Raw genomic sequence first — 26608 nt, forward strand, 5'->3', positions numbered from 1 at the left:
GTTGAATTAGAGACTTAAGTACAAACAAAAGAGCAAAAATTCAATCAAATATTACATAAGAATGCATCAAGATCCCTTGAAAAAAGCAGATTCCATCATAATTACTTTCAAATAGTTCAGTTTTTCTTTTTCATGAATATCCAATTGACTGATCCTTTGACTCTCAGGAACGTTGACTGGAACTTTTGAACCACTCTAAAATTTCTAATATGGAAATAAATACTTTTTTATTGAAAAGATTTCTAACTACCTGTTTGATATATATGCTTTTTCCCGAACAATTTGGGCCAGTGATGATACTCATCTGCCCTGAAAAGTAAAACATAAGGTTCTTAAAAAATTTAAACAGAGCTTACTCAATCATTTCTAGAGTGATTTCAGCATGACAAGCTAAACATATAGAATTTGACTTGCTCACCTTCATTTGTAATGATTGTATCATTAGGGACAAAAGTCTCCACTATCATCTCTTGAAGAGCATGCCTGCAGTCCGAAATTGCAACAAACTAAAAATTATAAATCCCAGCGACCAGCCTAAGAAAGTTTCCATCCAATTCATTAATATTAGTCAAAGAAGAACATGAATCATAATACTCCAGTCCTGATGTCTAAAATTTGTGTACCTTCCATTTTTTATCTGGAGAGTACTGTCCTCTGTCAGTACAGGCCTTACATAATTGTACTGGCGTGCAACTAATGCCAATGATAGAATGCTTATCATGGTAGTGATCACATTCAAAATAAAAAAAATGACATATCAAATGTCAGTGTTTACAATTCTCTAGTATCACAGATGCATAGTCAAAGTCAATCATTCCTGAACCATTCTAAAATATCTTCTACAAGGCGATACAGTAGAGCTATACAACTAAAGTAATGAACTTAAAAGATAACCTAAGGGAAAATCATCTTTGAGAATTGTTTTAGCATAGGAGTTAAGAAGCTTATATTTGTTTCATCATAAAACATACTCATTTATCAAGAACATCAGATTCCAGAGAAACATACAAAAGATAACATAAATATTGCCTATTCTACAATTTAAGTATTTTAGAGGAGAAACTCTGTACCAATCTAGCTCGGCCACAAAATTTGATGCCATATGCAAATCCGCAGAGAAATGTTGAATCCGCAACTCCAAATCCCTTATGATGGCTCTTTCCATATCTGCATAAACCAGCATCTATAAAATTCATCTCAAAAAGGATCGAGTAAAATAGAACGATAACATATGTAAGAACTCTTGAAGCAGAAATAATTTGTTAAGATCAAGTGATACTAAATTTTATTTATGCTTGGAAGTGAATGAACAACTTAGCCGAGAAAAAATGCAGGGTTACTGAGCTTGGAATTTGAAAAATAGTGCAATATAACTGAATGAGAATTAAATAATTTTTATACAGTAAGGCTTACAGTTGTAAAGAAGTCACCTTAGTGGCAAGCATTTTTATATTATTTTCTATATATTTAGTTCACTAGCTTTAGCATTAGGTGACTCATGTTACATTTATCCTTTTGTGTGGTTTCCTCCTCCAATCTCTAGATGAGGAGATTAATCTCTTCGTACCTGTATAATGTTTATTATAGAATATTAAGTTATTGTGTTTGATTGATTTTTATAACATGGCATCAATTTTGATAGAGTTTTGTGATATGGTATCAAAACAGGGAGTCACGTGAACTTTCTAGTTACAATGACAAGTGAAAATCACAAGCTGTTGCGGTAAAATATGTAACCTATTTCTTTTAGTATCATAGTACATATACTACTTCTAGGTGAAAAAAATTGTGCAGTTTCATGTAAGAAATACAGGGTTCTTTCCATTTAGAGTCATGTCACTATTTCATCAGATATTCTACTTAAAACCATACCACATTTTCTCTGCAAATGGCATCAAAGTCCTAGATGCAATGAATTTTTTCGGATGAAATCCTTGACCTAATACTATTATTTTTTGTCATTTTTTCTTCTGTGATTTTATTTTAACCTCAGGATCTCATGAACAGCATTTTTTGTTGCAAGATCGTCGTGAAAGCCAGAAATTGTGACTAGGCCAATGTTTGAATTAGAAAAAAACTCCAGATTAATTTTTGGAAGAGTGTGTCAAGGATTGAAAACTATTAGTTACATTAATTGGCCTTTAATGATTTGTTGGAAATGGAAATTCCATAATTCCAAATTCCAATGGATATATTTTGGTTTCAACTTCCACGCCTAGAAAGTAAAAATTCAAATGCAATCAATGAACAAGAGTATATATGGAATGGTAAATGGAAATAAGAAACTTCCTACATATGCTAGTGAAGTACTGTGTAATAACCCCACCAGGTTATAACTTCTTCAAACACCAAAAATCCTTATACTTCAGTGGTTTGACATTTCGTCAAACACTTTGCAAGCAAGCTCTGATACCACTGTAATAACCCCGCTCAAATCCAACCTTAAAATGCTGATTGAAGGCTCGAAGAATTTGTCAAACACTTTGCATACAAGGGGTCATATGACTGATATAACTTTTCAGATTGCTGCAATGACTCTTATTTCGATTTGCCTCAAAGAGAATGCTTACAAAAAATACTCCAAATTGTCTAAACAATAACCTAACATGAATGTGCAACTAATTTTGACAATATCCAATACAAATATGTGATTGAACTACTTGCAATATGCAGCTACAGCAACTAGTAATTATGACAAATACTTTGGATGCTAGGTTAGATGGCATTAATGCACTTACAACCAAGTGTCATTAATATAAACACTTAGTATGCAAAATTATAACATTAATTATGCCAAAAAGAGCACTTACAGCCAATTGATATTTTGTCAAACAATTGGAATGCAAACTAATAAGCTGATCATCAACTCTAGGTTTGCAATATAGATACTCTAAAAATTACAACGCTCTTTCAATTGCAAAATCCTAGCCTTCCTTTGATACCAATAATGCCAAATGGCAAACAAAGACAAGTACAATGTGAAATAGTGAAGTGCTAAAGCTATATTTTGTATTCAGCTGAAAACTTACATTTCTCAGAAAATATGCCAAATGAGAAGTGAAGAACCTGATTGTAGATGGCTGTAAATAATTTTGTTCAATGCTGCCCCTTCTGCTTTGCTTTTTTCTGATCTGCTTTTTCTACTTGCTTTTGCCTAATTTGTTTTTTTCGTTTGCTTTTTCGAACTGCCTTTTTGGATTGCTTTTTTCGGAGCTGCTTTTTCGGACTGCTTTTTCGGCCTGCTTTATCGGTTCTGCTTTTTCGGCCTGCTTTTTCGGATTGCTTTTTTGGCCTGCTTTTTCAGTTCTGCTTTAAAATGGCTTCCTATAATTTCAAACCTACTAGAAATGACCTCCAATAATTTCGGCCCTGCTAAAAATGCTTTTTGAAATGCTGAAATGCTGAAAATGGCCTTAGGCCCAATGATGCCCTAGCTGAAGTGATTGAAGTATCACCTCCAAATGTGCAACCCTTCAGAAGATATTTCACTTCCTCAATTATGCTAATCCAAGGGAGTTTTCGTTCCCAAAGATCAACTGACTATCTGAAACCACTTGGTTCCACAATAGACTATATGACTGAATCACAATTTGATGTCAAAAGAGAAATAAACAACTGGATGATTAGAATGAAGCCCGGGGTGCTTATTTATTCTTTTTTCTCCACTTTCTCCAGAAGCTTCTAGAACATTATTTTATTTTATCTACTAAGTGACTTTATAAAATATTTTATAATTCAAGTCACTTTATTAAATTAATTAAATATAAAGTTACCTTTTAATATTTATTTATTTAATAACTTTATAAATAATTAACTTAATACCACTTATTTATTTAACTAAAATAATTAATTAGTCATCCTCATAAAATATTCATTATTTTGGATAATCTAATTAATTAAATTAATTAAATCAAATTGCCTCCAAAATGGGGACATGACATACTGGAATGCCAGAATCAGTGAAACAAGACTTGTCAAGACTTGGTGAGTCTAATGCAAATCACCCTGGTTGTGTCTTGGTGAGTTCTTACCCTTGGACTCTGCCATATGGCTGGGTCAATAAAGTGCAAATAAGTTAATAACCATTGAAAACATGAATTCGTGTAAGAACCCGTATAGGTTCTAACTCTGACAAAACATTGGATCGGTAACCAATGATGGATATTATTTTGAATTTAAATGTTTGACATTTAGTCCAATATTTAGCATGCACGATTTGATACCACCGTAATATCCTTTGTAAATTTGATCACAATTTGTTTTTGTGAAGCTGAAGGAATATTATCAAACAATTAGCATTTAATGTCTGAAACTGCTGTTATGCAATTTCTGATTGTCTTTGTTGAGTTTATAGGCTGCAAATGAAGTTATTGAATCCTTCTAACAATGCAACGTTGTTATAAAAATGATATGTTAGCTGTTTCAGACCTCTGACAAACATGTAAATGACTGAAATTAACTAGTACAACTAGCTGACTTAAAATCAAATAATTGCCATGCATCCCAATGTAGATCTACAGCCACTAGGTTTTTAAGCAAACACTTGGCATGCAATTTAATGTTCCTATTATTAACCAACTATAGTGTCATAAACATGAACTCCCAAATATGTATGCACAACCTAAGTCACAAGATATGCCAAATTTCATCCATGAAGTTTGAATTTCAGCGAATTTTTACCCTTTCTGAACTTCCTCCGAATATTATGATATTTAATACAATATTGTTGTTTAATAATAATAGTATTTTGTTTTAAAATAATATTGAGATATTTAGTTTAATTATTTAGCGATGTCAAACTATTTTAATAATTTTGTGGACATATTACTTATATATAAAAATAAATAAACTTATATAAGTTAATTTTAATGTTGATATATTTCCAAATTTCTACCCTTGCCGAATTTCATCTGAATTTTATGATCAACAAACCCAATTCGAATTCGAACCTTGTGAGTTAGAGCACAACCAATAGAATTTGAAACATATTGCCACTAAACATCAAATAGAAAATGTTTACAATGACAATTCATGCATTTATAATTTATTAAATGCACACAAAGGTAATCCGAACTCCAATGCATATAGCTGGAAAGGCAATCTAAAACACATCCCTCTAGTGCATGAATTATTTTTATATGGCGAGTCCATATAAAAGACTAGTGTTTACCGCATAGGTTAATTAAGAATTGCACACAAACAATGAACACGAACACGAACAGCAGAAATCTTCTTATTATTATTCGCATATGCCAGAAAATTACATTATGCTTCCATGATAAGATCTGATCATAAGATGAATACAATGCTTCCCGAAGGGGTTATAAACACTTTCCGAAGAACTTTCCCGAAGGAGTCTGTCGGCCACATACAACATGTCGCTACATAACAAAAACCTTTCCGAAGGGACCCGTCGGCTACATAACAAGAACTTTCCCGAAGGGACCCATCGGCTGATACACAATTTCCTTTCCGAAGGGACCCGTCGGCCGATACACAATTTCTTTTCCGAAGGGACCCGTTGGCCAATACACAATTTCCTTTCCGAAGGGACCCGTCGGCCGATACACAATTTCTACCGATGACATCATCCCCCCCAAAAAGAAAAGTCATCTGCTGACGACTACAGAACAAAACTCAAACAACTAATACAACAATATCACTTTCACATTCATCCCCGACAACGGCGCCAAATGTTTACCGCATAGGTTAATTAAGAATTGCACACAGACAATGAACACGAACACGAACAGTAGAAATCTTCTTATTATTATTCGCATATGCCAGAACATTACATTATGTTTCCATGATAAGATCTGATCATAAGATGAATACAATGATTCCCGAAGGGGTTATAAATACTTTCCAAAGAAATTTCCCGAAGGAGTCCGTCGGCCACATACAACATGTCGCTACATAACAAAAACCTTTCTGAAGGAACCCATTGGCTACATAACAAGAACTTTCCCGAAGTGACCTGTCGGTTGATACACAATTTCCTTTCTGAAGGGACCCGTCGGCCGATACACAATTTCCTTTCTGAAGGGACCCGTCGGCCGATACACAATTTCCTGGCCGATACACAATTTCCTTTCCGAAGGGACCCGTCGGCCGATACACAATTTCTACCGATGACAACTAGGCCATAGCTAAACATAAAGGTATAAAGCAAAAAAAATGGCATACTGAGTTTTAGTTTATGTTTTTAGTGTGTCTATCTGGCTGTGAGGGGGGTGAACAGACTTTCGAGCCCTTGTTAACTGATTTCAATCAATTAGAAGTGGATTTCAAGTGATCTTTGAAGAAAAATCACATTCCTCAATAGGTTTTTTTATTTTGTTTCTATGCTTTTTTCAAACATTTTATTTATTTTTTCTTCCACCTAGTTGATTACAATATCATTCCTAAGTAGTTAGAAATGATTTTGAGTCATTAGAACAAGATTTAACACCATTTTTAACATATTTTGTTGAATCCTTCACTATCTTTTGGAAGAATCTCTAGACTTTAAAAAAAATCAAACGTTAATAATTATTTATTTTTTAATTTTGCTTCTGGATTTGATTGTGTTCGTTTTTTTTAGCATCAACGTTTCTGATCACACTCTGTGATCCATCATCAGGATGAGAGAATGCAAGAATGAAAAAGTGTGATGATGACTTTTTCATTCTTGCATTCTCTCATCCTGATGATGGATCACAGAGTGTGATCCGAAACGTTGATGCTAAAAAAAACGAACACAATCAAATCCAGAAGCAAAATTAAAAAGTCTAATGGATTGTGGAAACCTAATCAAATTGAATTATTTATTTATTTTATAAACTTTGAATGATGTCTAAAAATATTGAAACTAATTTAGATAGTTGCTTAATTGTTTAACTAAAATATTGATTTTATTTGTTACTTCCTATTTGTAGGTCAACAATTAACCATTAATTCAACATGGCAGCTTCAGAGAATGACTGGCTGCTATAACCATGCCCATCTGGACTTATAGGCACCCATCCTATAGATGCTAGACATACGACATGGAGGTATGCCTATGAAAGACCAAAGCATGGGACGGTGATTTGCATAAAATGTGAGAAAGTAGTCAATGGAGGCATAAACCACCTCAAATACCACCTTTTGGGCATTGACAAGCATGATACTAGGAAATGTGATAAAACCACAAACAAGATAAAAAGATATATTAATGTTATACTTGCAACTAGGGAAGAGTAAAAATTGTAAAGGGAGAGGGAAAAATTAGCTATGAGGGAAAAATTAGATATATTAATGATATACCAGTGCCAAGAGGAGCTACATCTCCAACTAAAGAAAAATTGAATGAAGCAATGTTAGAGTTGCAAGTGTATAGACAGGGAAGGGGTTTCCTCTCAAGTAGGGCTGTCATGGAAGGCAAAAAGACCTTCCAACCAAGTAGACTATAAACTTTTCAGTCCTTTTATTTTCTTGATGTGATCATTTGCTTAGATTTGAAGAAATTCTTAAATGATATCATTTCTACATAATTTTTTTTTCATCTCAATGGTGAGATTTCTTTGGTCATGAGTGCAAAAACCCTTAGGTGCATGGCGATACACATTTTGACCTAACCATGCAACTCATCCACTTGTGAGTCTAATTAGAGCATTTTTGAAAACATACATTCCAAAAAACACAACCATCTAAAACAAAAATAGATAAACGATATGGAATTTGAAAAACTGCAACCTCTGCTTCAAGCTAGAAAAAGCTCAAAGCCTAAGCTTCAATAAATTGTGCTTAATTGAAGTTTTATTTTAAAGTTTTTTTCTCTTGTAAGGAAAAGACTACTTTCTATGTGGACAAAAATAGGAACTATTGAGGAAGATGAGCTAATTGACCTTGACAAGATTTATCTAGAGTATGAGTGATTACTGCTGATTATGATGGTGATAATTATGTTTTTGAGCTTGATGATTTTGAAATGATGGAACAGGCCAGCTTTCTGAGATCTCCCTCACAACTAACATAATACATAGACTCCCTTATTTATATTCATGGAATAGGACCCAAATCAAGCATGGCCTATTTAGCATGCAGCAAGGAGCTTGACGACGAAGTTTATGGTAATTCGAATATGGTCTAGATTCAGGTATGTATTAGCCTGGACTGCAAAATCTGTATAAACTAATTGCTATTGTTAAATTGTTTTTCTTATTTATATCTTCAATGTGTCAAATTTACAACTTCAATGAAAACAATCGTAAAAATCATTGGAATAATTGATCATGCAATAACAAAACAGATAATATGAAAAGTATCTGAATAACGCAAAATGAAAATCAACATCCAGTTGTTTAAGATCACAATAGATTTTCTTTTTTCTTATATAAAAAGTTTCTCGTAGTGGAGGTGATTTTTTTATAGTGATTAAAATGATTAGAAATTTTCGTACCTAGAATTTTATGCAAGACATCTCCAAGAAGAAAATCCAACTCTTTTGTCTTCATCGTACGATAGTAAAACTCATTTTGGTTATCCTCACCACATGCAAACTGAAATTCATCTTTATATGATTAGAATACATTTGTAAATGCATTAAAGTTCCATATCTGTCAGTTAAGAACTGTCTCTACAAGTTAAAAACAAATCTTGCAAATGCTTTATTCATTTGTGCATTTGGTTTGAGGGAGCCTTTGATTGACTTACAATAAACTCAAAATCTAGAAGGTTTTCCAACTCTTTGTCACTGAATTTTAATCCCAAAAAGCACATGAGATAGCCTGCATGCAAGAAAACAGAACTTGTTAAGAGACCAATAACTGTCCTAGCATAGCATATAACCATGAATTGAACCAATACATAATTGAAATATATTTCTTAGACAAGATTCATCGGAAACAATCTAAATTATGGAACAGTAAGATTGGCCGAATACATGGAAAAATATAAGCATAAGAACATCCTAGTGAAGTATGCCTTTTGAAAGTTTTTAATAATTCTGTGGAAATTTTACTCTTTTTTTTTGAAATATTCCATCATTAGTAGATATTATATTTTTATAGGACCCAATAAATACTGATAATTTTAACATATGTTGCCGGTGAAAACATGTGTGTTGTCTACAATGTTGTTAATGTCGATCATGTTGACACTCCCTCGGATCCAGTAAGCATAGCTTTATCGTTTATTGGAAATAAAATTAACCAGCCATAACTGCTAGTCTTGGACTTCCACTCCACACTTGAAGATTCTCTTCTTCACATTTAAGGCTGCACTGAACTATTGAAGGCTGCGAATTACTTTCTTGACCAGCTGAAGGTTGTAATGACTTTTTTGTTTCTTTGTTTTTTCTTCCCTTTTACAAACTGCTCACCGTGTTTCCTCACCATGCCACATCTCAAGAAAAGCTGAACTGCAATAAGCTACCACAAATGGAAAACCAGTTTGTTACCGATATCCACAAGATTTCCTATTTTCCATCATGTCATCATTTTGTCAAACAGCTTGCATAGGTCTAAATCTGTGGTTTTTGCAGTTTTATATTCAAACGTACTAGCAGATTTTGTGTTGCCAGGACAATTTGACAATCAAATGCAAGCAAATTGAAAGATAAACTGCAAAAAGACTAACTTCTGCTATCAAAATCAGAATAGAATCTTATAAGAACATTATTTCAGGCCACAGTATTATATAGAGCAGTAATTCTTTCTAACCTTTCAATGCATATACCCTCCTATAGCTGAAAAAACGTATCTCTAAACCATTAAACAGCAATCGTCCTTTATTGCAGCAATCATTAGTAGTAATGTGTAATGTCCCCTCCTTAGGCAGGGCAGTTAACAGATGACATTGGCCTATGAGTTGGTTCTTGCAGGCAAGTAAAAATTGTGGAACCTTTTAGGGGCTTGTGACGACATATCAGGGCTTAAAAGGGCCAGTTTGACCAGGTTTGGGCAAGCTCCTAGATTTTAGGAGGAATCCCTATTTTTTAGGGATGAACTGGGAAGTTAGTAGAGACACAGTAGAGGAACTCCAAGATCATCTTGGACACTTCTAGCTTGGTTTCTATTATTTAGGAGAGATCCTAAATTTTAGGAAGGCACTACCAATTAGCTTGCAATGATCAAACAGTGTCAGCAAATAGGAGGCATCAGGCAGAACTCAAATCGGAGGATAGATAAGCGAGCTTCAAAATATTTTACACTCGTAAAATATAAGGATCTTCCCAAAACTTGCAGATGATCTTCTAAAATCTGAATGCAGTCCTAAATGCATTTAAAATAACTTCAAGTCTGGTCTCTGAGACCTAATTACAAGTGCAAATATTTACCTTGTATATGTAAAGTGCAATAATATTTTTTCATTTGCAAATGAAATGCACAAGTTCTTCCCAACTTGCAATTTACTTCCCAAAATCCAAAATTCACTTGTGATCCTATTTTTGAACATCTCTCTATTTCTTCCCTGTTGGTTCTATTTGTGCACGTGACCTACCCAACCAACAAATCAAGGCATGGGTCTTATTTTACAAGCAAGTTTGAAGACTGGAAAATGACATGAGGCAAGAACAACAAGATGATAGAGACATACAAAGATGTGGAAAAGTGATAGAATGATTGAGAGCATGGATTGCTTGCAAGACGGAAATGGTCATGAAACATTGAAAAGATGTTTTCCCAATAAAGACCATTGCGATGCAGAACAATCAAGGATGCAAGTTTTTGTTCCAGTTCAAGATGCTTCCACCAAAGTTGAGTACTTCAATCATGGAGCATAAAGATTTGACAAAGGATGATGTAGATAGAGTCGTGTCTTGTCAGACACTAGAATTCTTAGTTACCAAAATTTGCACCTGATACCAAACAGAATGAATTCAGTTATTTTGGTATAACATGGGAATCACTTCTATGTGGGACACTAAAAATGAAGTGAAAACTCTGGATTCTAGGCTGGATCCTGTTTAGATAACCATTTGAATACATTTAATCTACTCTAAAACTTGAAGGGAAAAGGATAGAAATGAACTAAAAGGGAAAAACTTTGCAGGAAAACAAACTGGTTACTGAAAAACTATCAAGCCGATACACAAAATGATGATGATACTCAGTGAAGAACAAAACATAAGAGTAGCACATAACAATACTGAGTGTAGAAAACACAATTTTGGAATATAAGCAACTTAATATAATTGATTCACCGAAAGGAATAACACTAGCTTTGAGCTTTAGACTAATAGGAAAATGGTATTTTCACAATTAATCAAACTCTCAATCAGACAACAGTCACAAACTGTAACCAATTCAACTACAATACTTTCACTCAAAGATGCAAAATCAAGACATAACATGTAGGATTACTAAAAATAGCAATATGAAACATCAAACTGAAAACATGTGCATACAAAAAGCGAACTCCAAAATAAGTATCCCAAGTCTTTGGATTAGTTTGTCAATTATGGAACATCTCCAAAGATATCATGAGTTACAACTGCAATAACATTAACCTCTGGAACTGAAAAGTCCCCAAAAGCTTTTTGTAAGAGATGAAGAATAACTGCTTGAAAATGAGCCTCATAAGTACAAAACTCACAACCACTCAGGGTCGGATCCATGAATCTAGGCTCCAAAACTGAAGTCAATCACCCTCAAAAATAAGAGAAAACGGTTGAAATATTTTTCAGCCCTATAGATATGTGCCACTTGTCAAATTTTACCCTCCACTCCCTGAAATGAGTCATACCCAGTCTTGAATAGCTAGAAAAATGATCAAATCCGAGTTTGTTCAAGTACAACCAACATCCCTATATTTGACCCCGATGTTCCCAACTGACTATAACTTCCAAGGAGTCAAGACACTTGCAATACATTAAGAGAGCCCTATCTTCCCTTCTAAAAACTCATTAAATTCTTAACCTCCCTGAAGCTATTTTAATAACTAATGACTAATTGGATTAGAATGAATAGTCAAAGCTATTAAGTTAAAATTTAAAAGACATAAGGAGGAAAGCGAACTATACATTCTAACTATTTGACCATGTAATAGTAATTTGGAACTTCAAAGCATTATATGATTCAATAATTAAAAATGCATAGCTTTTTCGATAGCTTAAAAAACCACCCAAAAGCTATCGGACTTCAAAAGATTTCCAAAATGTTTTAGGACAAACAAAGTCAAAAAAACCTAGAAGGTCCATCACTCATTTCACTTGACAACTTTGAGAAGGAAGACCAAGAGTTTAGAAACCCTAGCTGCTGCAGCATTTTTGGTGACTCTGTACAAAAAATACTATGTCGACCATGCTCTTATTGGTAAATGTTTCTGTTCACCTTCCGAACGCCATCTTTTGATATCTTTGCATGAAATTTGGATGTTTCGTACATATCTGACCACATTTTTATGCTCATAGTTTGCTCTATTTATTGCTCTTGGGAGGATATCTAGAAAGAGGATTCTGAAGCCTTAAAAAAAACTCAAACTGGGCAACTCTTTTAACCCAGAGGCAAGTTCATAGTAAGTATTGTTTAAAATAACCACTTCAGCTCTACAACTTTGAGTTGTGTATATTGATTGCTTGCAAACAATGGTGGATGTTTAATATGCTCCCGTGATGAAGCAGTAATGTTTTCTTCTCCTTGTTTTTTTTATCTAGTAGCCCTACACCAAAATGGCTGCTTGTTTCCTCCTATGGTCTTCAACCTGTATGTCTGGCACTCCTCTTGCAGAACCCGGACTGGGTCTTACTCATCTTTGTTTGTGGCCACAAAATGGGTTGTCTGAAAATGTCTCATTTTACCTACATGCTCTATGGAGACCTCTCCTACTAGAGCTTTGGTTGGATTTATCAGGCCCTGTTTTAAGTAAGGTTTTGCAGATTTGGAATCCTTCTTTTGCTTGTGTCCCAGTCTTGGAAAAAGGTTTCTTCCATCATGAACTTTTTGCCTAAAATGGTGACCTCACTATGTTGTTTTCACCTGCTCAGTTAATGAATTCATATTCATAAAGGTAGCTGAAGAAATTATGAGTCTCTTATTTTCCTTCATAGATTCTACACATGATGTTGTAGATGAGCTTCCATATCATGATCTGGTTGTATTGGCATCTAGCTATTTTGCTTGCCTGTATCTTGAGAATAAAAACTCACCATCTCTCTCTCTTAACCGAAACTTTTCCCTGTCAATATAACCTCTGGCTATACCTGGGGAGAAACGTGTTTAAATCTTACATTGTGTATGAACATGTTCAGTTGCCCTAAAAGATTTGCTCTTCTGTTTCCAGCATAGATTTTTTTCTTGCAGAAACACAACCATGAAAGGAATACCTGATGTTTTCTTCACTTCCCTTGTGAGCATTTCTTTGCCGTGCTGATCAAATGTAATGACCCTCTCTATAAAGGCCACAGAAACCCTCAAACTGAACTTAGGAATTTTGTCAAACACTTGGCGTGTAACAGTAACAATATTTAGAATATGGTAATTTCAGATTTGATACTTTCAGAATATAATCACAGAATTACAATATATATAAAGCCATTGAACTATATTTCAATTACAATGCAATAAATTCTGAAATTATTTTATTACCAATTCTGGACTGATTATTACAATGACTGTATGACAGCAAATTTACCCAAAAATTGACATATATTTCAGAATGCAAGAACCTGGTTTGAAGAACTATGGAAGAACACCACATTTTGCTGCAGATCGTTGATGAAGACCTCCAACCGCACCCCCAAACTGTCCTTAATTTGCTGCTGCTGCCCAAACTAGCAAGGCCGTACCAGGCCGTACCTGTACGGCTGCTGAAATAAAATAATATTAAGGTTTTGGGGCCGCCAAATGCAAGGAAAATGGGCGCCTAGGGTTAGGTAGCAACCCTGTAAAACTATAAAAAATAACTCCAAGGGGTTGAGGAGATATGAGCAATTATGTGGTTCCGAACCCTGCTTTGCCAATTCTGAAAATCTACTTATTCTGTCTTCAAACTCTTGTCAAATGCTTCTCCAATGATAGGGCAAATCTGAAATCCTTATTCCAACCAAAAACAAACCCTAACAACGAATTCTCAATAAGCTCCAATGAGATGGCTGAATACCAACTCCAATTATGCAACAATTCAGGTGATATTTCACACCCTCAAAGTCGCCAATCCAAGGGAGTGATTCGTTCCCAAAGATCGAATAATTTGCAGATCCAAAGTCCACAAATGTCTTCACAATGAAGAAGTAGAAGAGTTCTCCAATCCAAGCATGTCCAAATGAGAGGCCCAGCCCTCTATTTATTCACTTTTCTAAGAAGTTGCTAGAACTTCTAGAAACATCCTTTATAATTTCTCATTATAATGCACTTTTTATAATAAAGTAATTTTATAAAATAAAAAGTGCAACTCAAATTAAAATTATAACATGTGGGCCCCAATATCACATAATGATAAAATATAACCTCTTAACACTTCTTCAAGAGCAAGATATGACTATCTGATCCGCAGAATTGACTCTCTTTCCACACCATTTGCCTACGAGAGTCTGGAATAGGCAAATCCATGATCAATGCCATGTCGAACTAAAGAGGGGACATTACATCAAATCTGATCTCTGCCACTCTGATGTCCATACTATTCTCTTGTGATGATCATTTCCAATGTCCATGAAAACTTTTCTGCTGCATCATTTTAGCCATTTCTTTTCAAATGATAGCAATGAACTTTTAAGGTTTCATTTCTGGAAAACATGAACCTCGAACAGATTTTACTCTATGGAAATCATCTCATATTAAGACAACCCATTATGCGAAATCATATTGATACCTTCACCAAATTAGATTATGTGAGAAAAAGGTTTCACATAATGAATATACGTCCCTTTCATACTCTCCTTCGGTTTGATTCAGTTTGACTACTCATTACATGTTGGCTGAAGTTAAGTTACTGGTAGTCAATATGTTTCAAAGCACTTAAATGCATACTTGTTCTAGCTCCTGAAACTCATTGCACTTGTAGTTTATTGACTTTATCCAGTTGAAAATGTGGATCATGAAAGGTTTGCTTGAGCTGTTATTATGTTTCTTGAACATTGTATTTCTGTTTGGAGAGCCCCCATCATACCCGGTTGTCTGAGATGCTAAAAATAACTGTTGCATCAAATTTATGATTCTTTTATGAGAAGAGTGCTGATCAATAATGCTGCAATGATGAACATTTTTCATATGAGTGCTCCCTTTGAAACTCTTTTGTTTGATATACATGTGTTGAGACTGGTAATTACCTTCTAACCTCTTTCTTTCTCAACAACCTTAGTGACAGCATCTCAAAAGTTAGATTCTAATATTGTTCCAAAGGTTAAGTGCTTACTTTTTTGTTGTCATTTATTCCATGATTTGTATCTCTGCTCTCAACAACTACTCTTTTTTAACTCATGAAAATTCCAGCTGTATCTGATGAAAATTTGAGTGTGTTTTAAATTTGCGCTATGAATGATGAATTACCACATATTGAGATGTTTTCTTGAATGCTCCTATATTACCACCGTAGGTTCTCCATTTAAAAAGTTCTTTATGAATCATTTATAACAGTTAGCATCCACATTGCTCTATCAATTGCTAGAAATGTTTAAATATTTTCACTTATCTACATAAGCTTCCACGGTACATGTCTTTTCCCTTTGCATAATCTTGAAGATAAAAACTGTTGAACATCTGATTGCTTGTATTTTTACTTCATGCATATTTTAATTTCACAAGTTGATATCATGTATCCAGTGGCCACATGAACCTTCTATTTCAAAAGAACTTTAATACTCAACCATCAATGACACAATTAATGCTGAAACACATATACCTTTGCTGATGCTGGATCCACATCAGCATCTGCCATGTGGATCAATTCAATGAAAATTGTTTTGAAAACTCAGATCTGCACTATTGAGATTGCAGATGCTCATATGGATTTAACCTTAAAGAAGGACTTGTTTTTGTCTCCCCTCTTTCATGCATTACTGAGAAATACTTTACCAGTTTCTGCTCCTTTACACCTCTGACTGTCTATCTCCTCTCTTGTTGATTCCCATGCTTCTCTTTTACAATATGTTGTTCATTTGTCTGTTCTAAATTCTAATTCATATCACTTTCAGCATGATTGCAACTGTGATTCTTGTGGCATATTAACAATGATTACCCATTACTTGTTGATTGAACTATATGTTGTTGTTCAATAAATCGTAAGGTTTTAATTACAAAGTATTGTCCCTTGAACAGCTTATCAGTTTATTTGCATTTACGATCTGCATCTAGAAACAATAAAAAGTTTCATTAATACAATTTACATGTTCCTTTTATTGGCTAGATATTTTACAACCGACAGTTTTGGATAAAAATTCAGTTGCAAAATAGGTTGACCAGCCACAGCGTGTGAGACAAAGTCTCTCCTACCTTAAAGGGAAGGCTCCCCCTTCTCACCGTTCCTTGGATCAACTCAAGGTTAGCAAGAAGTCAAGAGATTTTATAAAATGGGTGTTACCAATATCCTTTCTTCTTATCTTTCAATAAAATATCCACTTACTCCTGGAGCAAGTAATGGGCACGGTGAATCTCTAACTACACTTCTATCAAGAGCAAGAAACAGTGATACCGATAAACCTTCACTAACTCAACGGCTAGCTGAAAATGTACAAATTTGGCTCTTAAGTCCGGTCATACTTCTATATGAAAAAACTTTACAATTAAGGCACAAAGACTCCTAAAAGTAAGAATAAATTAACTATTTTGCAAATTAAGAAAGAAGTATAAGCTACAAACAAAGCTTATAGCTATATAATTCCACAACCGCTCCCAGTCAAAGCTTTGGCTCCGATTGCTTTTTAAATCACTATGCTCTTTTATTGAACACACAATAATAACATTAATCAAGAAAATAGGCACAAATTATAGTCAAAGCTTCTAATTTTCTCTATCACAATTGCTTCTAGTCAAAGCTTCAAATCTAATTGCTTCTTTTATTCACTTTTCTCCCAAATTCATACTACACAATCAAATTTATGCTTGCACAAATGTGGCAGAGCTTTCTTGCATACAAAAAAACAGATGATTTTTGGAATGAGGGAGCACTCCTTTATATAGGCACAGGAGTTGAGAAAAAGGTGGAAGAAAAAATGGGAGCAACTCAACCAACTTTGACCTAGTTTAACTAAAAGAAAAAATATAGGGTTACATGCAACTCGCATTACATCTTTTACATACACATGTAACTTGCATTACATGTAATTAATAATTACATATGTAAGTCGCATTACATGTAATTACACATTTTCATGTAATACATTCTCTTCAATTACAAACATGACAGAAGAAGAAGAAAGACGGAAGAGAATTGAAACAATCCTAGGAATTGTCTTCAAAGGCCTTGTACTTGGCGATGCTATCTCGGATAATAACAGAATTGGGAGTTCCTGTATTTTGTGCCACTGCGTTCACCTTGATAATCACGGTGTTACGTCTTTCAATAGCTTGACTCTCTTTGCTGAATTGTTTGTTGTCATTTGAAGACTTGATGTGGTCAAGCTTTTCTCGCTCAAGTTGTCATGAATTCTCCTTTGTTGATTGACACATTCTAGATTCTCTAACACTTTGAAAACCTTCTTGACGATGTCCAAATGTAAACTCGAAATAACTTTCCATTAACACCTTTAACTCCTCTTTTTTTCTTTTTCTTTTTTCGAAGTAAAGTGCTTGGCGCATGGGAATGCGTGCAAATGAAGATTACTAATTTCCAAAATGTGACTTAGCATTTTCAAGATGTTATTTTATGAAAAATGATTACATGTAACAAGGGATGAAGAAGGAGATGAGATGCAAATGCGAATGCGGATGGAGGATGCACTTTACATGCAAATGTGAATGGAAGATGAGGTGCGAAGCATGGAAAGATGCAGAAACATGTATTTGCTCATTCAAGTGTGAATGCATATGGAGAGATGGAAATGGAAAATGGAAGAGGGATAATGAACTTTATAGTCATTTTTGGTGAAAAGGTGAAGTCAAAGTACATGGAACATGAAAATGACATCTTTTTGACTTTTCAAAAAGTGACTTTTAATCAAAATCAGACCCTTCAGATGCAGTTATGTAATGCATTTCATGTAACCGTGCCGTGTGAATGGATGCGAAAAGTGAGATGAGTGAAAATGGAAGCACAAAATGAGATTACATGCATGTGCGGATGGTGAATGAGATGGAAAACATGTAATCGCATTTGTCGGATGAGATGAAAAGTGTTGTGACATAGAAAATTGATGTGAAATATGATGATACGTTTGCATGAAGTGAAACAACCAATTCTTGGGAAAGAACTTGTGACTTCTCCAAAGTGGAGAAAACCAACAAGCAAGCACAAAACACAAAAATATAATAGAAAAACGTACCTTTGGAAAGTGACTCAAACATGTCAAGATGCAATGCACTTCAACACACAAATTCGAATTTGGAAATTGGGAAAAAACCAAAAACAAGAAAATGAACAATTACTTCATTTTTAAAGAAAAAATGCACTTTCCATGGCATTGATTTCAACAAGTGGCAATCATCAAGCAATGATGTGCATAGAAATTGCAAGATAAGCATGAATTGATGAGCAAGTTTGAAAATATCCACTTACTTGGAGGTTAAAGAGCCAAAATAGAAAGTTTTATAGACTTGAAGACCAATTCTCCCTCAAATCCAGATTTTCAAACAACTTTTTGACTTTTTGCATACATGTGTGTAATGGACATTCAATGGTCGAATTTGACATGAGAAGGCCAAAAATGTGGTCTCCAAAGACAAGAGCATGCATTAAAACTCAAAAACAACCCCTCTTGATCCAAATGTATGGGCTGAAATGTCAGTTTTTTAGTTTTTTGTACAAAAATATGACTTTTTTATGCAAAAATCTGGGCCATTTTTGCAAAGACTAAACCAAAAATGCATGTTTTGAGTCATTTTTGATTTGTGAATGCAAAAATCACTTCCCCAAATGCCAATAAATGGATCCAAATACAAAAAAGTGTCTTCAAAACGCATAAAAGTGGATAAAAACCTGAATTTTCTGGGCATTTTAAGAAAAAACGCGATTCATAAAAGGCATGAAACAAAAACATTTTGGCTTTTAAACACCAAAACATGAGTCACAATGTAATGTAAAACACTTGAAAAGCCAAATCCATTCCTCTTTGGGCCAAAACTTGAGCCAAAAATGATGTTTTTTGATTTTTTTCCAAAAACGTGCCCTTGGAAGGAGTTTGAAAAAATGGTTTCTAGCAAGATAAATCCATTTTTTTTGTTAGAAAATCCATTGCCAAGCAAAAATGACCCTAATGGAAAAGATTTGATGCAAATCCACCAAGTAAATCTCTCACAATGAGCAAACTCGAGTTCTTGAAGAGCAAATGCATGTGTTCTTTCCAAATTGGACCTTTTGGGGTGATATGCATGTTTTAAAATATGTTTTTAGTTAAAATCGGACTTTTTGGAGTGACCTGTGAAATATCCCAAATGGATATTCACTCTGTTGCTGCTATAATGTTTAATTATATAAATTATATTTTCCTGTAGATTTGTTTTGATCTTATAGAGTGAGACAAAAGTTGCAAAAGAATGTTGTTTCTTTTTGTATTTTACAGAATATAGGTATTACAATGAATAAGTAATGTTGTAACTAATAAAAAAGAAGTGATAGAAACCATATGTAGCAAAACATGCTAATCTGGAAATGATTCTAAAATCATACCAGCAGAATCTGATTTATTTCAGAATAGTCCCAATACAGATGTACTTCAAACAAGGTTGACGCCAGCTGAAGATGAGAATCAGCTACAATTAAACAAGTTCAAACGATAAAGCCCAAGCTGCTGCAATAAAATAACTCCAGTCTGCTGCAATAAAACACCCCAAAATTCCTCACGCAAGTTGTTGCAAAGAAATGCCAAGCTGAACCAAACTCGCTGCCTTCCCTAAAAATCCACAGCCTGCAAAGTGTGACTACAATACTAGAAATCAATCCTCTGCCTTGACCAAACTGTATGCATAGGGACCTTCGAATGTGCTCTTGTTGAGGGCTACGTCCCAACAAATTTGCTCTCAACACTAGGGTTTGCGTCCTAGGTGAGGAATGCTCTTCCAGAGCAATGGCATTCAAAATAGGTTGACAAAATGATAAAGATACTCACCTTTAGGTTAACATCTCCTTATATCCCCTCTCCAAGACAAATCGAACCCTAAAAAACCCCTAAAGTGGATTTCATTTGAACTTTATAATATAACATTATTTCCCCAATAAAGGCATCCAAATATAAGGAAGTTATTACTTTATTAATGACAAATAGCTCCAAGCATCAAATAAATCCCAAAAAGTGATAATCAAATATTAGAGACTGAGCTCTTTCCAACGAGCTACCACACATAGGTAAATCGATCCAAATGTTGCCAGAAAACTCCTTATTACTCCAAAATGGCTAACCACTTAGAAATTATTAAAATGCTAACTTAGGAGAATATATAAACATATTAAAATATTTTCCAAGTAGCCAAGGAACAACCCAAACACCTCTAACACATGAAACTGAGTTTGTCACTTGCCTGTGACTGATGCCGGACAACCTGGGCCAACTAGCAATCTCACCCTCAAATCTAGGGATACTCCTAAAAAATAAGGAACACACCAAATCTCTTGAAATTGAGACCAAGGGGTGATCTCGTAGAACCTTAACTCTCGAAACGTCACCACCTCGTAAAAGGTAGAATCTCCTCCTACAATCAAGGAACTGCCTTCTAAAATCAAGGAACTGCTCTCAATTGATCTACCACTGCCTGTAATACCAAATCCAGATGTTGAAAACCCTGACTGAGTACCTGATCACCATTGCCAGCCTACGAGACTCCGTAATAGGCTAACTCTCATGTCACTGCTAGACAGAGCTAAAAAGGGGACATGACAACTTGTATATTTTAAAAACTTTCAACAAAGAAAATCGGACCTTTTGGAGTGCATAACACATTTTAAAATATGCATATGGTCAAAATCAGACCTTTTGAGGTGCAATGCATATTTTAAGTTGTATCTCACTTTTTTGATGCAATGACACAAAAACTTACCTTTCGATGTAATGATATCAAAAAGGTCCACTTTTGATAGCCTCTTGATGTAATGACATCAAAGAGTACCACTTATGATTCCAAGTTGAACTTTATATGCAGTGACATGTAAAATGTCCACTTTTGATGGATTTTACATGTAATTGCATATAAAAGGTCCACTTTTGATAACTTAAAGTCATTTAATCAACTTAATCTCATAAAAATGTTACTAAACGAAACATAAACAAAATTTATATATCATATTTAAATATACAACACATAAATATCATTTAAAAAGTGACATCTAAATGAGCATTTGATTTAAAAATCAAAAATTAAACTGAAACTACATAATTATATAGTCACTTAAAGTGAAAAATCAAAAAGTAACTCAACTTAAAAATATAACATAAAGTGCACTATAGTTACTTTAAGTGAAAATCTAATTGATAAAGTAACTTAAAAATATAACATAAAGTGAATTTAAGTAATATTTTTCAAAAAGTGAATGTCAAATTAAAAATACAATATGATATTTTTAATTCGTGTTGTTGCATTAAATAGGTTCACTTTTTTTGCACTAAAATGGTCATATCTTTTGATTGACAACTCTAATTACACTCTAGGTCAGACCAAATCGAAGGGAAAACCGAAAGCCATGACATGAGTGAAACCAAAGGCCTCAAAACCAACAAACGCAAACTCAAAACCAAAGAAAATGATAATGAAGGCTTCAAAAATCAAGCAAAGGCTCGATAGAAAGCAAAATGAAAAAGACTTGATGAAAGCCTTCAATAAAACAATTTGATATATGAATTGAAATTGATTGATCGATCAACATTAAGCAATTGAATATCAAATTCAAACTTAGAGATACGTGAAACCAGCTTGAAAAAGTTTCATGATGTTACCAACATTTTGTTGTGAAAAAATGCAGGACAACACTTTTGATATTGTTTTCAAATCCTATTTCTTCATGCCTGATACCTATTTGTCAATGACACATTGGACTCGAACCCTTGTGAGATCCGCATTTACATCCATGTGTCACTAATCCTTCTTTTTCTACATATGACACAAACTAATTAGAAAGATAAAACAGGGTTTGGGTTTTAATAATGTGGATGCATGTGTGGTGTGTAATGATGAGATAGGTTAGTCATTGGTTAGATTCATTGGATCTAACTCTTTTCTCGTTGTCTTTTCAAGATTTGGTGCTAGAGAGTGGAAAAGCGGTGTAAAGTTTATGCAAATTCTTCGGGCTGAATATAGACTAGATTCTTTCTTCTTTATCTCCTTATAACTTGCTATGAATAAATTCAAATTATTGCCTTTATTAATGTATAGCGTCTATAGAAGTAATCTGTCATATGCAAATCTGTATCATACTTATCTAATAATCATTACTATTGCTCTCTCACATACATATATATACATATATGTATATGGGTTGTTAATGATTTCAATAAACATGCGATTGATACTATTGTCAGCAAATTAGATATCGGCAGATTAGAAACATGGGTCATCGAGTTTGACTCAAAATCACACAGTTAAATCCTGATATTCATATCACAGATTAGATATCGACAAACTGCCTTGTAATATTGCCAATGGGAGTAATGTAAATGGCATTGTTTGTTTACTGCATAGGGTAAGAAGTTTAACACATGTATAACACAACTCAATTCAGAACAAATACTTTATTCATGTATGCACTTGCTGATTACAATCCGATTATAATGACTACCATGATCCAATGATGATTCCAAAGTCCATCTCGGACGTGTACATATACCATTCCGAAGGGGTGACTAAAAGCGTCATGCGCCCATTCGGATACTATTCTACCCGTCGGCTACATTATACATTTACCGACAACATTGTCGACTACTTGTGTTAAGTAGTGTTGGTTTATTGATTAACTAATTATTAGTTATGCCCATAAGGGCATGACCCTACATGGCCAAAGGCCCCGTAGAGTCATGACTCTATGGATCATAACCGTTGCACAACTTATATATATGCAATGCAGATTGATGGGAAAGATATCAATACACAGCATCTTAAACCTAGCGATTTGTATACCAATCATCACAAATACTTTCTTGTACATTTTCTTCTGAACTCTAATCTATAGGAGCATCATAATATTATCAGCAATATACAGAAGGAGATACTGAACATAACCAATACAAAGATCACCATTATTTGAAGAACAACTCTGCACTACTGTGATTCAAGTAAGAGTATCTATTGTTCCATATTTATTGTAATTGTTTTATATATCAGAGGTACACAAAATCTAACATGGTATCAAATCCATTCTGATAAGAAAAGCAATTACTCTAAATTAAAAACTAAAATCTCAAATTTTTTCAAAAGCTAAATTATATTATCAAAATGGTGAATCATGTGAGACTAGAAGATAGACTTGAGGGTGCATCTAATTTCTCATCATGGAAAATTAGAGTAATGATAATATTAAGGGAAATGGAATTAGAGGAATATATTGAGTCAAACATATCCATGCCTGAAAATAAACCAGAGAAAGTAACATGGAAAAGACATAATAATAAAGCAATGAAAATCATAATAGATTCTGTAAAAGATCATATTCTTCCATCCATATCTAGTCTCAAGACTACATTTGAGATGTTCTCCACTATTCGAGATATATTTGAAATCAACAATACTAGTAGATTATTAACCCTAAAGCAAGATCTACTATATATAAAAATGAAAAATGAAGAATCCATAACTTCATACTTTCTAAGGATTTCTGAACTAAAAGATCAACTTGCAACAATGGAAAATTGAGTTGATGACAAAGAACTCAGCATGATAGCACTAAGAGCTCTTCCTCTATCATGTGAAATGTTTATTTGAGGTTTAAGCTCTCAACCCGAACTCCCTAAATTTGATTTATTAAAGAATGAATGCACACAAGAAGAATCTAGATCAGTCTCAAGAGGACTAAGTAGAAATCAAGAGGGAGAAATTCAAGCACTTCATGTGAAATCAAACAAGAAAAAAAATTCAAACGCAACAAAAGGGAATCTAAAAAATCATATAAGTAACGTGACTGGTCCAAAGTTAGATGTTTTAAATGTGATAGAATTGGTCACTTTCATAACTTCTGCCCTAAAAAGAAGAAAATTCAAGCAGCCTTAACAAAAATCAAAGAAGAGGGTGTAGAGAAAGAAGATAGAAACTATGCTTTTTACTTAGCCCTTTCAAGTGAATTAAACTCAAACCACAACACTTGGATCATAGAGAGTGGAGCACCCAGGCACATCACTGGTTTCAAAGACAAATTTGGAACTTTCTCTAAACAATCCTCAGAAGAAGTTACCATTGGAGATAACTCTACTCATCCTATCAAAGGAATTGGTTCCTATTCAATTTACCTAAATTTGGGAATTACCCTACAACTCAAAAATGTTCATCAAATGGATGTCAAAACAACGTTCCTTAATGGCAAAATTGAAAAAGAAGTCTATATCGAGCAACCAAAAGGATTTAGCACTCATGACAGAAAAACTCATTTTTTAAATTAAAAAATGCACTTTATGGTCTCAAATAGGCTCCCAGAGCATGGTATGAAAGGATAGACAACTATCTAATGAAGTTAGGATATTCCAAAATGAAGTTGATCCCAATTTTTACTTCAAAATAGATGATAATAATATGATTATACTTGTGTTATATGTTTATGATTTTTTGATAACAGGTGAGAAACATAGCATAAAGAAATGCAAACAGGAACTCACAGCACAGTTGAAATGAAAGACCTAGGTCTACTTCACTACTTTCTTGGATTAGTAGTCTGGCAACAGGATAACTACATTCTTCTAAATCAAGGAAAATATAAAATTTAAATTTTAACAAAATTTGAAATGATGGAATGTAAACCAACTGCTACTCCTCTAGAAGTAAATCTACACAAGTTTAAAGATGATATGATCAAATCAAAACCTACAGATTCTACTTACTATAGATGGATTATTGGATCTTTAATGTATTTGGTGAATACTTGTCCTGACATATGTTATGCTACTAACATCTTGAGTTAGTTTATGTGTGCACCAAAGAAGATACATCTACATGCAGCTAAATACATTTTGAGATATTTAAAGGGTGCTATTGGAATATGAATCAAATATGATAGAGTCAACATCGAACTTCATGGATATTCAAATTCTGATTGGGCAGCAGTCCTACTAATGTAAGAGTACTTCTGGATATTATTTCAATCTAGGATCTAGTGTGGTTTCTTGGTCCAACAAAAAACAGACTTCAATTGCATTAAGTTCCACCAAAGCAAAATACATTGCATCCTCGTCGAGTGCTAGAGAAGCGGTATGGCTATGGAAGTTGTTAGCAGATTTGTTCAAAAAACCTTTGAAGCCCACTATGATTCATTGTGATAATCAAAGTTGCATCAAGCTTTCAAACAATCTGGTTTCCCACAATCGCTCCAAACATATTGAAATTCCTTATCACTACATTCGAGATATGATGAATCGAGGAATCATTCAACTGGAGTACATCTGTACTAGTGAGCAAACAGCTAATATCTTTACCAAGCCTCTTGCTAAAGTGAAGTTGAAATACTTCAAAGAAAAACTTGGTATGATTAATTTGTAATATTGAATATTGAATTTAAATGTGAGTTTATGCTTCTATTGTTGTTTAGTTGCATCATATATGTAATGCAAGGTGATGATCTTTCATGGACATATTTATTCAGAAGGTGATTGTTTGTAAGGTGACGATCTTGCAAATGATAGGCATGTTATCTGGACATCTCTAGATATTGCTTCGGGCAATTAGAGATCCTAGATAACAAACTCATTTGTTATCATGGACATCTCTAGATATTACTTCAAGCAATTGAAGATCATGAGTAACAAATTTTTATGTTATTACTATGGACATCTCTAGATATTGCTTCGGGCAATTAGAGATCATAGATAACATATTCATTATGATTACTCTAGATATTGTTTCGGACAATTAGAGATTATGATGTACATTATAATAGTGTTCATATCTTGGTGATTTTTATTATCTGACTAGTCGTTGTTTCAAAGTGTTAATATCAAATAAAGTAATTAGATATTCTATTTTGAAATCTAAAGTATATTACTTCTCCCTTGCTAAGAGGGAGTGTTGATGTATAGCGTTTGTAGAAGTAATTTGACATATGCAAATTTGTATCATACTTATCTGATAATCATTACTATTGCTCTCTCTCTCTCTCTCTCTCTCTCTCTCTCTCTCTCTCTCTCGCTCTCTCTCTCTCTCACACACACACACACATATACATATATGTATATGAGTTGTTAATGATTTCAATAAACATGTGATACAATTGTCGGCAGATTAGATATCGGCAGACTGCCTTGTAATATTGCCAATTGCAATAATGTAAATGACATTATCGACTGCTTGTGTTAAGTAGTGTTGGTTTACTGATTAACTAATCATTAGTTATGCCCATAGAGGCATGACCCTACATGGCCAAAGGCCAC

The 26608-nt window shown here is 34.0% G+C and overlaps 2 protein-coding genes across 2 annotated transcripts in view; one reads left to right on the forward strand and one right to left on the reverse strand.

Annotated features, from left to right (window-relative positions):
• The window catches only part of MSH5 (MUTS-homolog 5), a 364768-nt gene that overhangs the window by 178115 nt on the left and 160045 nt on the right, over positions 1 to 26608 (reverse strand). The window contains exons 19-24 of the mRNA XM_089831617.1: positions 8677 to 8750; positions 8423 to 8522; positions 1071 to 1167; positions 624 to 713; positions 419 to 483; positions 251 to 309 (exon numbers count right to left, since the gene is read on the reverse strand). Of these exons, the coding sequence (XP_089687743.1) occupies positions 251 to 309; positions 419 to 483; positions 624 to 713; positions 1071 to 1167; positions 8423 to 8522; positions 8677 to 8750 (485 nt within the window). The remainder of the gene's footprint in view (positions 1 to 250; positions 310 to 418; positions 484 to 623; positions 714 to 1070; positions 1168 to 8422; positions 8523 to 8676; positions 8751 to 26608) is intronic.
• LOC149556975 (uncharacterized) overlaps positions 1 to 26608 on the forward strand; it is a 363967-nt gene that overhangs the window by 177866 nt on the left and 159493 nt on the right. The gene's annotated exons all lie outside the window — the stretch shown is intronic.

This window comes from Cupressus sempervirens, chromosome 5 (assembly GCF_028749045.1).
Source record: "Cupressus sempervirens isolate cs-2001-9-10 chromosome 5, ASM2874904v1, whole genome shotgun sequence".
NCBI lineage: Eukaryota > Viridiplantae > Streptophyta > Pinopsida > Cupressales > Cupressaceae > Cupressus > Cupressus sempervirens.